Source organism: Myotis myotis, unplaced genomic scaffold (genome assembly GCF_014108235.1).
Source record: "Myotis myotis isolate mMyoMyo1 unplaced genomic scaffold, mMyoMyo1.p scaffold_m19_p_15, whole genome shotgun sequence".
NCBI classification, from domain to species: domain Eukaryota; kingdom Metazoa; phylum Chordata; class Mammalia; order Chiroptera; family Vespertilionidae; genus Myotis; species Myotis myotis.
In genome coordinates, this window is record NW_023416319.1 from 15,025,210 (window position 1) to 15,038,792 (window position 13,583).

Below are 13,583 nucleotides of genomic sequence, written 5' to 3' on the forward strand. Positions count from 1 at the left end.
TGGAAAGAACCCCAAGAACACTGTTAGGGAAGAAAAGCAAGGTGCATAATATAGGTATTATACTATAATTTATGTTTTAAAAAGTGTATAAACACTTATTTGCATAAAAATATCTGAATGGTTGAAGGTATTGCCTTTGGGAGGTGGTTGGGGAATGCTGACACGAAAAGTTCACTGCATGCAATTTTATAGTCTTTTAAATTTTGAGCCATTTAAATGTATTACCTATTCAAAAAGTTTTTAAAAAAAATTTAAGGTATTAAGTTTTGAGAAAACCAATATGACACAAAAATCCCAGTTTTTATTTGTTTTTATTTTTTAATATATTGTATTGATTTTTTACAGAGAGGAAGGGAGTGGGATAGAGAGTTAGAAACATCAATGAGAGAGAAACATCGATCAGCTGCCTCCTGCACACTCCCTACTGGGGATGTGCCTGCAACCAAGGTACATGCCCTTGACAGGAATCGAACCTGGGACCCTTGAGTCTGCAGGCCGACGCTCTATCCACTGAGCCAAACCGGTTTGGGCAGAAATCCCAGTTTTTAGCCCAGGGGCTTAAACTGTTATCCTGTGTACCAAATTAGTGATGTGTTTGGGTTCTAATTAAACTGGTATGATTAACGTCCTCCATGTGGGGCATGTTATCCTTTTCTCAAAAAAAATATTTTTATTGATTTCGGAGAGGCAGGGAGAGGGAGAGATAGAAACATCATGATGATAAGAAGGACTCATTGATCGGCTGCCTCCTGCATACCTCCCACTGGGGATCGAGCCTGCAACCGGCGCCTGTGCCCTGACTGGGAATCAAACTGGTGACTTCTTGGTTCCTGGGTTGATGCTCAACCACTAAACCACACCAGCTGGGCGAGCATGTTAACCTTTTTTTTTTTTTTTTTCACTGTGCCCATCACCCTCTCTTATTGCACTCAGCCTCTTTGCACATAAATGGAACCTGCCTGATTATTGAAGTCATATAAATTTGCCCCTCTGCTTGCTCAAGGCCCCTCCCTTCATAGCTTTCAGCAAGTCATTTGCTTCTCTGTGTCTGATTTTCCTATTATACATTGATGATGATAATCCCTCTCCTTCCATACTACCACAAATGGGAGAATGACTCAGTATTGGTGAACATGTTTGGACTAGGGATTTGCAGTGCTCTGTATCACCCGGAGGCTACTTCCATACCAACTGAAACGCTGTTAACAAATAGAAAAAGATTTATCAGCAAGCAAAGTACACGTAACCCCCTTAGAAAAACCATGCGATTGAATTGTTAGTAATTTTTGCACTTTGTTCCTAAAACTATTAAGGAAACACTTGTTCGGTGTCGGAGTCATTCTCACCAGGGGCATGGAATTCAGTCAGTGAGAATTTCATTGGATGGACAAACCATTCTGGTGAATGGGAGAGATGATGGCACCCTTGTTTGCCTAAGATGGAGGTACGTACAGTAAACAGTAAGCAACCTCACATGGTATGTTTTAAAATAAAGACTTTGTTTTTATTTAGGTACAGCAAAGCCAACATAACAGGAGACAACTGCCATTGAAAAGATTGTTATACTCACAGATCCCAAGGGTAGGGGGAATGCCATGCTTTTGGGGGCCCACATGGGGTACCACCAAGGTAGGTAAGGAGGCAGAGGAAGCATGAAAACCATGGGCAAGAGCCTTTATTATGGTTTCCATGGGAAGGAGCAGACAGATTTAGGATTGACTAGTTTGGATAATTTCAGTGGCTTCTGGGGCATAGGGACTCCTAGTTGTCTGATACTTGGCCCTGAGATTATTAGGATCAGGCCCTGTGTATGGAATCCCAGTGGAGGTGATGGTTGGGGTGTGGGGTTCTGGATTTGTTGGTTTGGATTTGAAAGGTGGGCTGCTGTGTGAGTTGTTGACTATCTCCAGGAATTGGCTAGCCCTGGGAGGGTAGTCCCTTCAGGGTCAGCATGACCCAAAATGTCAAAGCATCAAAAGATAAGACAAGAAAAACCATGGTTAATATGTATGAGATTATCAGTCCTCTCTTTCATGACACCTGTTGGAAGAGTACAAGAATTGAGGACAATTTTGAAGAATACATACTTTAAAAACTTCTGTTTATCCCTAAAAATACTTACATGGATATGTATGTAAGTGTATACACAAAGAGACTAACTTTCCAAATTATACTTTGCTTAAACAATATAATTTATTTACTAGTAGACTTTGATTAGACTAAAATTAAAATTCTAGTACTGCAATCTTGAAATCTCTGTTATTTATATCATGTATTTCCATGTGTTTCATCTTGCTTTCTGGGGATTTTTCATTTTCTTTCTGGTCATCCTTGTTACCGTGGTTATTCATGGCATTTGCTGTTCTTTGTCTAGTCATTTATATCTATTTTAATGACCCATAACAGCTTCCTCTACTATTTTCCAGTAGATGGCGCTGATTCACAAGATTTTTTAGCTCTGTGATCTAGTGGACTTCCACAGCGTCCTTAGGATAGTATAGGCATGCTGCTTGCAGGTAGGGTTTGTTTTGCCCTCACTGTAATGGTGACCCCTGACCTCTGTGGGGTCCTGCTCCAAATACCCAACCTGAGGTTCACTCACAGAGGGAAATAGGGGTCCTACTGCAATAGTTCTTGGTTTACAGATAATATGCTCCTCAACTGGACTCGAGGGCAATTGGAGGCGAGTTTTGGGAGCCCAGGGGGTAGGACTCTGTGGTTCCATTTGTTTGTCTGAAACACCATCACTGGCCCCACAGTGGAGAGCTCCATGGCAGAAACCCGGGCCCTATCAAGCATCTGCTGACTCACGCGCTCTTCACCCTGCTGGGCTGCCCCCCATGGCATTTTGTTCTTCCAGGCCAAAGGGAGCACCTGCTACCACTGGCTTCCTCCCCTCCCCAAGCTAAGCCATGGCTACTTCTGCAGGCTGTCTGCGCTTTCCTCCCTCCTCTTCTCCCTATTTATTCCCAGTTGCCCACCTTTACATGTTTCCATGCACAGGTATCTCAGGCCTGCCTCTATATTGAGCAGGGGATTCTTCGTTGAATTATAGTTGGTTAACTTGTAATTTCAGAGGGAGAGGCCAAGGGGATCTCTCATGCCACCATTTCTTTGATGTCTTAGAATTCTAAATAAACAAATACTACTGAAGCGTGCAGATGATGACCAGGGGCAGAGAGCATGAAGGTGATAGCCTGGACTTTAAATGTTGCCTTGTTTGATCTGCCAGTGGACATCACTAGTCAGTGTGCAGTTCATTTTCTTAGAAATGATATCTCATAGTGCCTCATGTGGTCAAAGCAATAATTAAACATGGCCTTTCACATTTGAAAATGTTAGATATTTTGGAGATTTTATATCATAATAATTTTGTTAGCCACTTAGTTCAAGGACTGATTTGAATACTGCAGCATCATGCTCATTTTATTCTTAGACTCTTAATTAATTTGTATTTTATATATGTCCTAACATATCCTTTATAGTCAGTGAACAAATAGCATCTCAGGTAACAGCAAACAATATAGTTTTCTTTAAGCCCTATTTATGGAAGTAAAGACATTTCCACCTATCATAGTTAATTACTTTTTTATTATTTATTTTTTTAAATTAAATCTTTATTGTTCAGATTATTACATTTGTTCCTCTTTTTTCCCCCCATAACTCCCCTCCTCCCAGTTTCCACCCCACCCTCTGCCCTCACTCCCCACCCACTGTCCTCATCCATAGGTGCACGATTTTTGTCCAGTCTCTTCCCGCATCTCCCACACCCCTTTCACCCCCAAGAATAGTCAGTCCATTCCCTTTCTATGTCCCTGATTCTATTATAATCACCAGTTCATTCTGTTCATCAGATTATTTATTCACTTGATTCTTAGATTCACTTGTTGATAGATGCATATTTGTTGTTCATAATTTGTATCTTTGCCTTTTTCTTCTTCTTCCTCTTCTTAAAGGATACCTTTCAGCATTTCATATAATACTGGTTTGGTGGTGATGAACTCCTTTAGCTTTTCCTTGTCTGTGAAGCTCTTTATCTGACCTTCAATTCTGAATGATAGCTTTGCTGGATAAAGTAATCTTGGTTGTAGATTCTGGGTATTCATCACTTTGAATATTTCTTGCCACTCCCTTCTGACCTGCAAAGTTTCTGTTGAGAAATCAGCTGGCAGTCATATGGGTATTCCCTTGTAGGTAACTGAGTTTCTTTCTCTTGCTGCTTTTAAGATTCTCTCTTTGTCTTTTGCTCTTGGCATTTTAATTATGATGTGTCTTGGTGTGGTCCTCTTTGGATTCCTTTTGTTTGGGGTTCTCTGTGCTTCCTGGACTTGTAAGTCTATTTCTTTCACCAGGTAGGGGAAGTTTTCTGTCATTATTTTTTCAAATAGGTTTTCAATATCTTGCTCTCTCTCATCTTCTGGCACCCCTATAATTCTGATGTTGGTACACTTGAAGCTGTCCCAGAGGCTTCTTACACTATCTTCGTATTTTCGGATTCTTTTTTCATTTTGCTTTTCCGGTTGGGTGTTTTTTGCTTCTTCGCATTTCAAATCTTTGACTTGATTCTTGCACTCCTCTGGTCTGCTGTTGGGAGTCTGTATAATATTCTTTATTTCAGTCAGTGTATGCTTAATTTCTAGTTGGTCCTTTATCACAACATTGAGGGTCTCATTAGATTTCTTGTACAGCTCATTAAGTTTATCGGCAGTCTCTAGAAGACTCTTGAAAGACCTCAAAAGTCTTGGTTTTGAATTCTATATCCAGCAGCCTGCTTTCCTCCAGTTCTGTCATTTGTGTCCTGTTTCTTTGTCTCGGCATTTTTTATGCTTCGCTGTGTTGATAGAGTGGCTTTCTGTGCTAAGTGTCCCAATTACCTGAGGTAGACACTGTTGGTGCACCCCCTTGTGGTCTTTGTGCCCAGTCTTGTTGTAGCTAAGCCTTGATTGTTGTAGGTAACACTGGGAGGGATTTGACCTCCAGGCCAACTGGCTGTGAGAATCAGCTGTGTCTGCAGTGGGAGAACTCCTGTCCTGGATCTCTAGGGCGGCGCTAATTTAGCCTCTGCCTGAGGCTATCCCGAAAATGCCTCTGTGCAAGGCTTGGGCAAGGCGGGTCCCAGGGGATCTACAGGGCGGGCAGAGTGAGCAGTTATGGCTGCTCTCAGTCCCATCCCCAGAGGCTCTGCCTCTCAGTGTCCCAGCAACCACTGCAAACCTCGGAGAGAAAGCTGCCCTCGAGTTCCAACCGATGCCAGACAGTCTCGCTTCTCCCGTTTGAGTCTGGGTCCCTAGAGACTCGCCCGGAACTGGAGCTCAGAGCCTGAGACTCCCTCCTGATTGAAACAGACAACCGCGCCCTCAGCTGCCAGCCTGCTCCGCGCGCACCCCCGCACCTTAGTATTTCACTTCCGCACTGCGCCTCCTCTGAGTCTTGGTATGCTTTTCTCTTTCCTTTTAGTTGTGGAATTTCCACTCAGCCAGCCTTCCTGTGGTTCTGGGTGATGTCCGTTCCGTCTTTTAGTTGTATTTTTGAAGTGGTTGTGCGAGGCAGCAATCTCTGGTGTTTACCTATGCCGCCATCTTGGTTTCCTCAGTTAATTACTTTTGACTCAAAATGAAATTGACTTTGAAATCTTAGTCCAGGACTTATTAGCTTGTAACCTCAAACAGATGACGGCCCTTCTATAACGATGTTATTCAAGGTGGGGCTTGTAGCACCTGTGAGCTTTTTATAAATGCACTAGAGGCCCAGTGCATGGATTCATGCATGGGTGGGGTCCCTCAGCCTGGCCTGTGCCCTCTCACAATCTGCGACCCCTCAGGGGATGTTGGACTGCCAGTTTTGGCCCGATCCCTGCCACTCGGTGGCGCTGCGGAGGCAGGAGAGGCTCCCACCCCTGCAGCTGCGCTCACCAGCCATGAGCCCTGCTTCTGGCTGAGCAGCACTCCCACCGTGGGAGTGCACTGACCAGCAGGCGGCAGTTCCTGCATTGAGCGTTTACCCCCTGGTGTTCAATGTGCGTCATAGTGACTGGTCGACCAGTCATTCCGGTTGTTCTGGTCATAACGGTCGCTTTGTCTTTTACATATAGATATTCTTGGGCCCCACCCAAAGTTTCAGCATCAGAATCTTTGTGGGAGAGGTCCAAAAATTTGTTTTAATAAATCATCCAGGTGATGCTGATGTTTCCAAAGTCATGAAATGTGCTGGTGGACTGAGTGGAAGTAAGATTTCCCTCAGTGGGGATGGGGACTCTGAGGACTGAATGTGGTGATGTATGTGAAGCAGTACAGCACCTCGTACATCCCAAGGGTTCAACCAGAGGAGTGGCTCTTCTTTGTCATGACCAAGGCAAGTACCGAGTACGTGTAGGGCAAGGCTATGCAGACAGCATGTGAAGAGGTCACCCAAATAAGTCCAGGGGCTTGTCATATCCTGGAGCCTATGAATGGGCTCTAAGAAGTAGAGTCCTAACATCTACAGGGCACTTCAGAGAATTGTCCACATATTTCTTTGTGTGGAAATGGTAGTGTACCTGGAAATAACACTGCTAAATGTGACGTTTGTGATTTTATAGCTTGTGTGTTCTCTTTTTTTATTAATATAGGCGGTTTGGAGGAAGCTTAGCCTGTGACATTCTTCAACATTGCCAGCATCTTTTAGCTTCTCTGAGCAGCACCATTGATGATGAGAATGTTTATTTAAGTATGAAACTAAGGGAGTCCTTGGATGTGGAACCTGAACAAACAGTTGAGTTACAATATAGTGTTGTTTTTTTTCTCTCTTTCTGTCAACATAAGAAATGGCCAAACCTGTAAAGAATTTTTGTAGGCGTTTATTTGAGCCAAATTGGCAATTGCCAGGAAGCAAGATCTCAAATGCTCCACAGATACACAGTTTCACAGTTTCTTTTATGCATCACAAATTAGGGAGGGAACTAAGGAAGATTATATGACAGCAAAAAAAGCAAGGCAGGGATTGGATTATAGGATAGTTAACAAGTCAAGAAAGACTATGTCCTCTGTTGGGACATAACAAAAACAATGGACAAGGCTTGCTTAAGGCAAAGATAAACCTTTTACTGAAGAAGTTATATGCCTGGGGACTTTGGAAACTGCCCATCATGATCTGCCCAGTTAGGGATTTATGATCAGAGCACTCTATGAGTTTACTTTCCATAGAATCCCTTTTCAACCACACTTCCTTTCTTTTTAAATCAGCTATCAGTTTGCAGCTATAGTTTTCTTTAAGCAGAGATTCAGTAATTTTTCTTTTTATCCAGGTACACCATAATTCTCAAAAAGAGCGTGAGCTAAATGTGACTGAAGAGAAAATATTCAGCCTTTCTCAAAGCAATGGCAAACATTATACCTCAGAACTTATTCAAACCATAGTATAAGATCAGACTTGCCTGGAAAAAAAAAAATTCTTACTACCAATTCTGGTGCTTATTCAAAGTGGTCTCACTTCTATACTTTTATGTCACATTCAGTATTTAGGAAGTATCTGGCCAGAGAACAACATTCATTCATTCATTCATTCATTCATTCATTCATTCAATCATTTAACAAATATTTATTGAGCACAATATGCTAGGCTGTGGGGAGTATAGGCATGAACAACATAAAAAAGTTTCTGCTTTCATGAAGCTTACATTCTAATTGAGGGTTGGGAGTGAGCAGAGAGGGTAAATAAGCACATAAATAAGAAAAGTAGATAGTAACAAGATCTATTTGGTGAACAAAAATGGCTTGGTGTGATAGTGTTTGGTTGGAATAGCCTCTCCATGAAGACATTTAAGTTGAGACCTGAATTAAAAAGAGGGTGCCCACATGCAACATGGATGGGGCAGAAGTCCTCAGTACAGAGGGGAAAAAGAGTTGGACATGTCTGAGGACCTAAAATAGGCCTGTGCAGTTAAAGGGAACAAGAGAGAGAAAGGTAGGAAATGAGGTCCTCAAGCTGGGAAAAGGCCTGGTAACAAAAGGCTTTGTAAACCAGATAGAGTTTAGATTTAATTTGAAATTTAATAAGAACCTATTAAAGTGTTCTGAGGAGAGGATTTACAAGTTCTTATTTACATTTTTGAAATAATTACTTCCACTGTGTGGAGAATGTTTCCTGTAGGGGACAAGGGTGGAATTAGTAGATTAGTTAGGAGGCTATGCCAGAGATCCAAGTAACAAGGATGGATGTGGAAGAGTATTGTGGAGAGAAGTAGTTTTTACTTGAAAAACTATGCAGGTGGTGATATTATTTGTGAACATGGGGACGACTGTGGGGCGGGGAGCTTCTTTGGGGAGAAAGAAGGGAATCTGAAATCAGTTACTAATGCCAATCTTGAGAAGCCACGCAGAGATACAAAGTAGGCCATTGGATAGATAAGCCTTGAGTTCTGAGAATAGGCCAGGACTGGAGATGTTGATTTGAGAGTCAAGGGCATTTTGGATGGAATTTAAAGCCAAAAAAAAAAAAAACCAGTAAAGTCATCATGGAAGAGCAAATTATAAGAAACAGAAGGGACCAGGACCGAGCATCTTCTAGATATCCAGGAAAAGAATTTAGGGAGGCAAAGGAGAATGAGAAGGGGCAGACAGTGAGGTTACAGGAGGGTCAGGAGAGTGGACATCCCAAACTCTCCCAAGACATTTTGCTGCAAAAAGAGACTAGAAAGGTGGTACCTGAAGTGGGGATGTGATGGTCAATGGAGAGTGGCTTTCCTAGGACAGGAGATAGCAGCGCACATTTGGGAAAGGTTCTGTAGGAGAGAGAAATGGATGATGCAGAAGGGCAATGGGATTTTTTTTTTTTTTTTAAGTATAAAGGCCTTGAGAAGGAGGAAAAGATTAAGCCCTAAATCCAAATTGTGGAGCAGGCCTTGACTAGCAGGAGCATTTGGCCTACGGTAACACGAAGAAGCAGAGAGTGTTTTGGTGAACATGTGATCCTTTCTTCTTTCTCGGTGCAAAGTGTAGCTGATGTGAGGACAGACTGGTGGAATTAAATTAATAAAACATTGCATGTTGGGTAGGCAACAATTTTGGCATTATTTTTTTTAAATGCAACAAATGCAAAGGAATTCAAAATAAGCATATGAAGTAGGGTGGGAGGAAGAGAACTTAATGGATTTTAAACTTAAGAAATGTCTGTCTTTTTCTAAGGAATTTGAGGAAGTAAAGTCAAGCATTCACTCGTCATCACAAGAGGAATTACCCCTATTTGTTAATAAGAAGGAAATTTCCTGGTTAGAACGAAAAAGCCAAGAAGTATGTATAAAATATGGGAGAGTTTGAAATAATGCTTTGTAGGTATGCCCAATAGATTAGTTTCCTATGAGAACCTGCTGGAAAGTAGAATGAGATACTACTTGGCAGAGCATACCATCATACAAGTGTAACCTTCCTGAAAGCAAACAAACACCCCCCCCCCAAACAGCCCGATATTTTAGATAATATGTGAGCTTTAAGAACTATACTTAAGCTGATTTGAAACCTAACAAAGCTGTCCAGGTAACCCAAAGCAAAGAATGAAGTGTGATACCTTATGCTGGAGGGAAGTTTAGGGGAGCTGCACAGGTGATGAAAGAAAAGAGTGGGCCAAGAACAGGAAAAGGGACAGCCTGGCTTCAGATGTGCAGGATGGTGACAAAGGTAGTAGTAGCTCATGTCTGGATTTAGCCTGCACTGATTTTCCTTTGTCAACTATTCTCTAATTTTTTACTACTTAATTATTTTCTTTCCATTGGCCTTATAATTGACTGGAAACTGCTATGTTGCCTCAGCCAACATAATAGAAGTTGACCTAAGCAAGGTATTGCCGTAGTGTTACTGCGGGTACACTTTTATATTATTAGTCTTTAAAAATTTTGTTTCTAGAGAAGTGCTATCTATTATGTATCTGTCTATGTACCTGTGTCTATATCTGTGTATATATATATACATATATCATTTGCCTCTCTATAATTTTTCTTGCCTGTTTAAGTGATAAACTTATTTCATTTCAGGCCATTGAAAAAGAGGTTAAACTGTTTTCCAACAAAAGGAAAGAGATAAAAAGAGGAATCAAAGAACTTGCCAAAATTGTAAGTGTTGTGATTTCATGTGCTAATACATTTGACCCTCCTTCTAAAATCACTTTTTGAAGTTTATTTTGTTCAATACAGCATGAGAAGCTATATCCATTTTCTTTTCTGCCTGTATGCAGTAAGCTCAGTTTTCTGGAATTCTTCAACAGGGTAGAAATCTTACCATACTGTACTATATATAAACAGTGGTTTTCTTCTCTATGTCTTTTCCAAATACTTTATCTTATTTTCTAATAATTATTTTAATGAAAGTTGTGTGTTTACAATTTTACAAAGTAAGTAATGAGTCACATAATTAAAAATAAGGTTTTAAAGCAGCGCCTGCCCTACTTTTTTTCACTATGACTCCTATACTCTGGAGGCTGTTTTCAATTCTTCGGGCTTTTCTGCTTGATCTCATCCCAGGTAGAGGAAAAGAGCATGAGGTGTGCATGGGGAAAATCTAGAGGTGGCCCTTATCATTTGATTGAACCACATGAAATTGCTGTTTTATATGGTTCAGCCTAATATACTACAAGTATTTTGTCTTCTCAACTTTTATAATGTGCCTTTTTAAATGCAGAATTTAAAAATTATGACCCAAGTGTATTGATCATTTTATTTATAGCTTTTGTTTTTGGTGTCTGATTTTAAGAGGGCTTCCAAAGTTTCACATATTTTCTTCTAATACCCTTCATTTCACCTGTAATTTATTTTCATAAATGGTATAAGGTGTGGAGCTAACTTTGTATTTTTCAAGTAAATAGCCCGTTTCATCAGTGCTTTTTATTGAGTAGACGATCCTTTCTCCACTGATTTGCAACTCCTCCTCTATTAATCCCTGGAGTCCCAGGTATATGAGATTGTTTCTGGACCCTCCATTCTGAAATTGAGTATTGATCTTTTCCTGAGCTAATTCCAAACTATTCTGATTGTTATAACTTTATAAAGTATTTTTATATCTTGAAAGTAATTCTCCCTTTGCTCTTCTTTTACCAAAAAAAAAAAAAATGTTGACCTCTTTATGCACACTTTTTTTTTTTTTGCAACTTATTTGCTCTGTATGTAGAGGACATGTCCTTGGAGTTCCCTTCTATGCACACTTTTTCATTTGAATTTTAAAGTCAGCTTGTCAAGTTCCATGATTTTGATCAAGAATATATTGCTCATAGTATGATTTGCGGAGGAATTTATTTGTTATGTAAAATTATATATATGATATATACATTTATAATATAAATCTTATATGTAATATGCATTATATAAATGTAATATATAAGCATATATCTATTTAATTTTTAAAAATATTCTTTAGTGAGGTTTTATAGTCTAAAAGTGACTATAATTTTCTTATTAGGTTATATATTTTTTTAAAATATATTTTATTGATTTTTTACAGAGAGGAAGGGAGAGAGATAGAGAGTTAGAAACATCGATGAGAGAGAAACATCGATCAGCTGCCTCCTGCACATCCCCCACTGGGGATGTGCCCACAACCCAGGTACATGCCCTTGACCGGAATCGAACCTGGGACCCTTGAGTCCGCAGGCCGACGCTCCATCCACTGAGCCAAACCGGTTTTGGCAAGGTTATATTTTAAGTATCTTATAGTGTTTTGCTTTTGTGAATGGAATATTTTTCTATTACAATTTCTAATTGGTTATTACTGCTATATATGAATGCTATGATTTTACATCTGATAACCTTGCTGAATTCTCTCTTCTTTAAAATAATATTTTTATTGATTTCAGAGAGGAAGGGAGAGAGAGGGAGAAATAGAAACATCAGTGGTGAGAGAGAATCATTGATTGGCTGCCTCCCACACGCCCCCACGGGGACTGAGCTCGCAACCTAGGCATGTGCCCTTTGGTCAGAATTGAACCTGGGTCAGTTCAGTCGGCAGGCCAGCGCTCTATCTACTGAGCCAAACCAGTTAGGACTAAATTCTCTTTTTAGTTCTACTATTTTATCAGTTGATTTTCTTGGATTGTGTAGGTATACTATCAGATCTTCTGAAAATCACATGTCTCTTCCTTACTAATCTTTATACTTCATTTCTTTTTCTTGTCATATGGCAAGGGCTTCTAATATAATAGTGGTCACGACCAGAAACATGCATGTCTTCTTTCTAAACTTAACAGGAATGCTACTAGCTTTTAAGTGTGATGCTTGCTGTAGCTTCTGTCCCTTATTACCTAAGAGTTTTTATTGTGAATTTTATTATGAAATTGATCAAATGCCTTGTATTCCTCAGATAGACTTTGGTCATTTTAAGTAATACACCAGATTCCATTTGCTAATATTTTATTTAGGATCTTTGTTATTTCTATTCATAAGTAATATTGATCTAATTTTCTTATACTTCTTTTGTCTCTCACTGATGTTTCTCCCTCCCTCTCCCTTCCTTTCTTTCTAATATCAATAAAAACATATTTTTAAAAGGCAAGAAAATAATAATATAATAAATCCCATTGCCAATATTATTTCATATAGACCTCTACCCACAAGCCCCTTCCCTGGTTATTTTGAAGTAAATCCTAGATATCATATCATTTCATCTTTAATTATTTAAATGTGAACCTCCAAAAGATAAAAACTCTTAAAACACATAGCTATAATAGCATTGGCACACCTAAATATCAGTAATTCCTTAATATAATTTAATGAAGTAATGACTTCTTAAATTTTGTTGGTTATTAATAGATGAATGAGCTTTTAAGGATTAAACTTTAAAACTTAAATTATCACAATAAGCACATAACCTACTTCTTTATTCAGTGGTTACATTTAAATAAACAGAACCTTTATTTTTTTATCTAAGGGTTGGAAAACTGTGTCTTTAAAATATAATTCTTCACTTGTCACCATCCTTTCCTATTTTAAAATTCAGGTTCTGAAGATGATGGAAGAAAATGAAGCAGAAGATCATATTGCAAAATTAGAGCAACGGGAATTTGGCCTGGATCTGGACGAACTGGACCGGCTTCAGAAAGAAAGTGAGAGAGAAGTGGCAGAGGTATGGGAAAATCTGACTTAAGCACTACAGAAAAGGAAGCGGAGAGAAAATAGGAAAACTTTTCTAGAATTATGCAAATAAAACAAAAACTTGCCCAGCACACAATATGAATAAAGCAAACCTAGTGTATATGGTGGAACGAGTCAGAGAATTATTGAATTTGGGGGTTAGGGGAAAGAAGACCATCCAGGCCAGCCAGACATCTGATGTCTGTCTCTCTTCCATGATATTCATACCAAACATCTTCCACCATGTGTTTGAACATTTTTAGACATCCCCTTAGCCACTTCATGTCAACCTTAATTAGAGTCGAAATCTTTCTCTCTATACTCACTGATTCTTCTATTCCTTGGGCACCATCAACTCGATGGCCACTCTGAAAATGGTTAGAGAAGATTAGTAATTACCATGGTATTTTCTATTGTCTCAGCTAATTATCCCAGCTCCTATGACCATAATATAATGTAGTTTGAATAGCTTCATCATCATCACACAGTTTTTCTC

The 13,583-nt window shown here is 39.6% G+C and overlaps 1 protein-coding gene across 1 annotated transcript in view; it reads left to right on the forward strand.

Moving 5' to 3' along the window:
• CFAP43 (cilia and flagella associated protein 43) overlaps window positions 1–13,583 on the forward strand; it is an 89,037-nt gene that overhangs the window by 41,512 nt on the left and 33,942 nt on the right. The window contains exons 16-20 of the mRNA XM_036336067.1: window positions 1,314–1,444; window positions 6,608–6,749; window positions 9,162–9,266; window positions 10,004–10,081; window positions 12,954–13,079. Coding sequence (XP_036191960.1) covers window positions 1,314–1,444; window positions 6,608–6,749; window positions 9,162–9,266; window positions 10,004–10,081; window positions 12,954–13,079 — 582 coding nt within the window. The remainder of the gene's footprint in view (window positions 1–1,313; window positions 1,445–6,607; window positions 6,750–9,161; window positions 9,267–10,003; window positions 10,082–12,953; window positions 13,080–13,583) is intronic.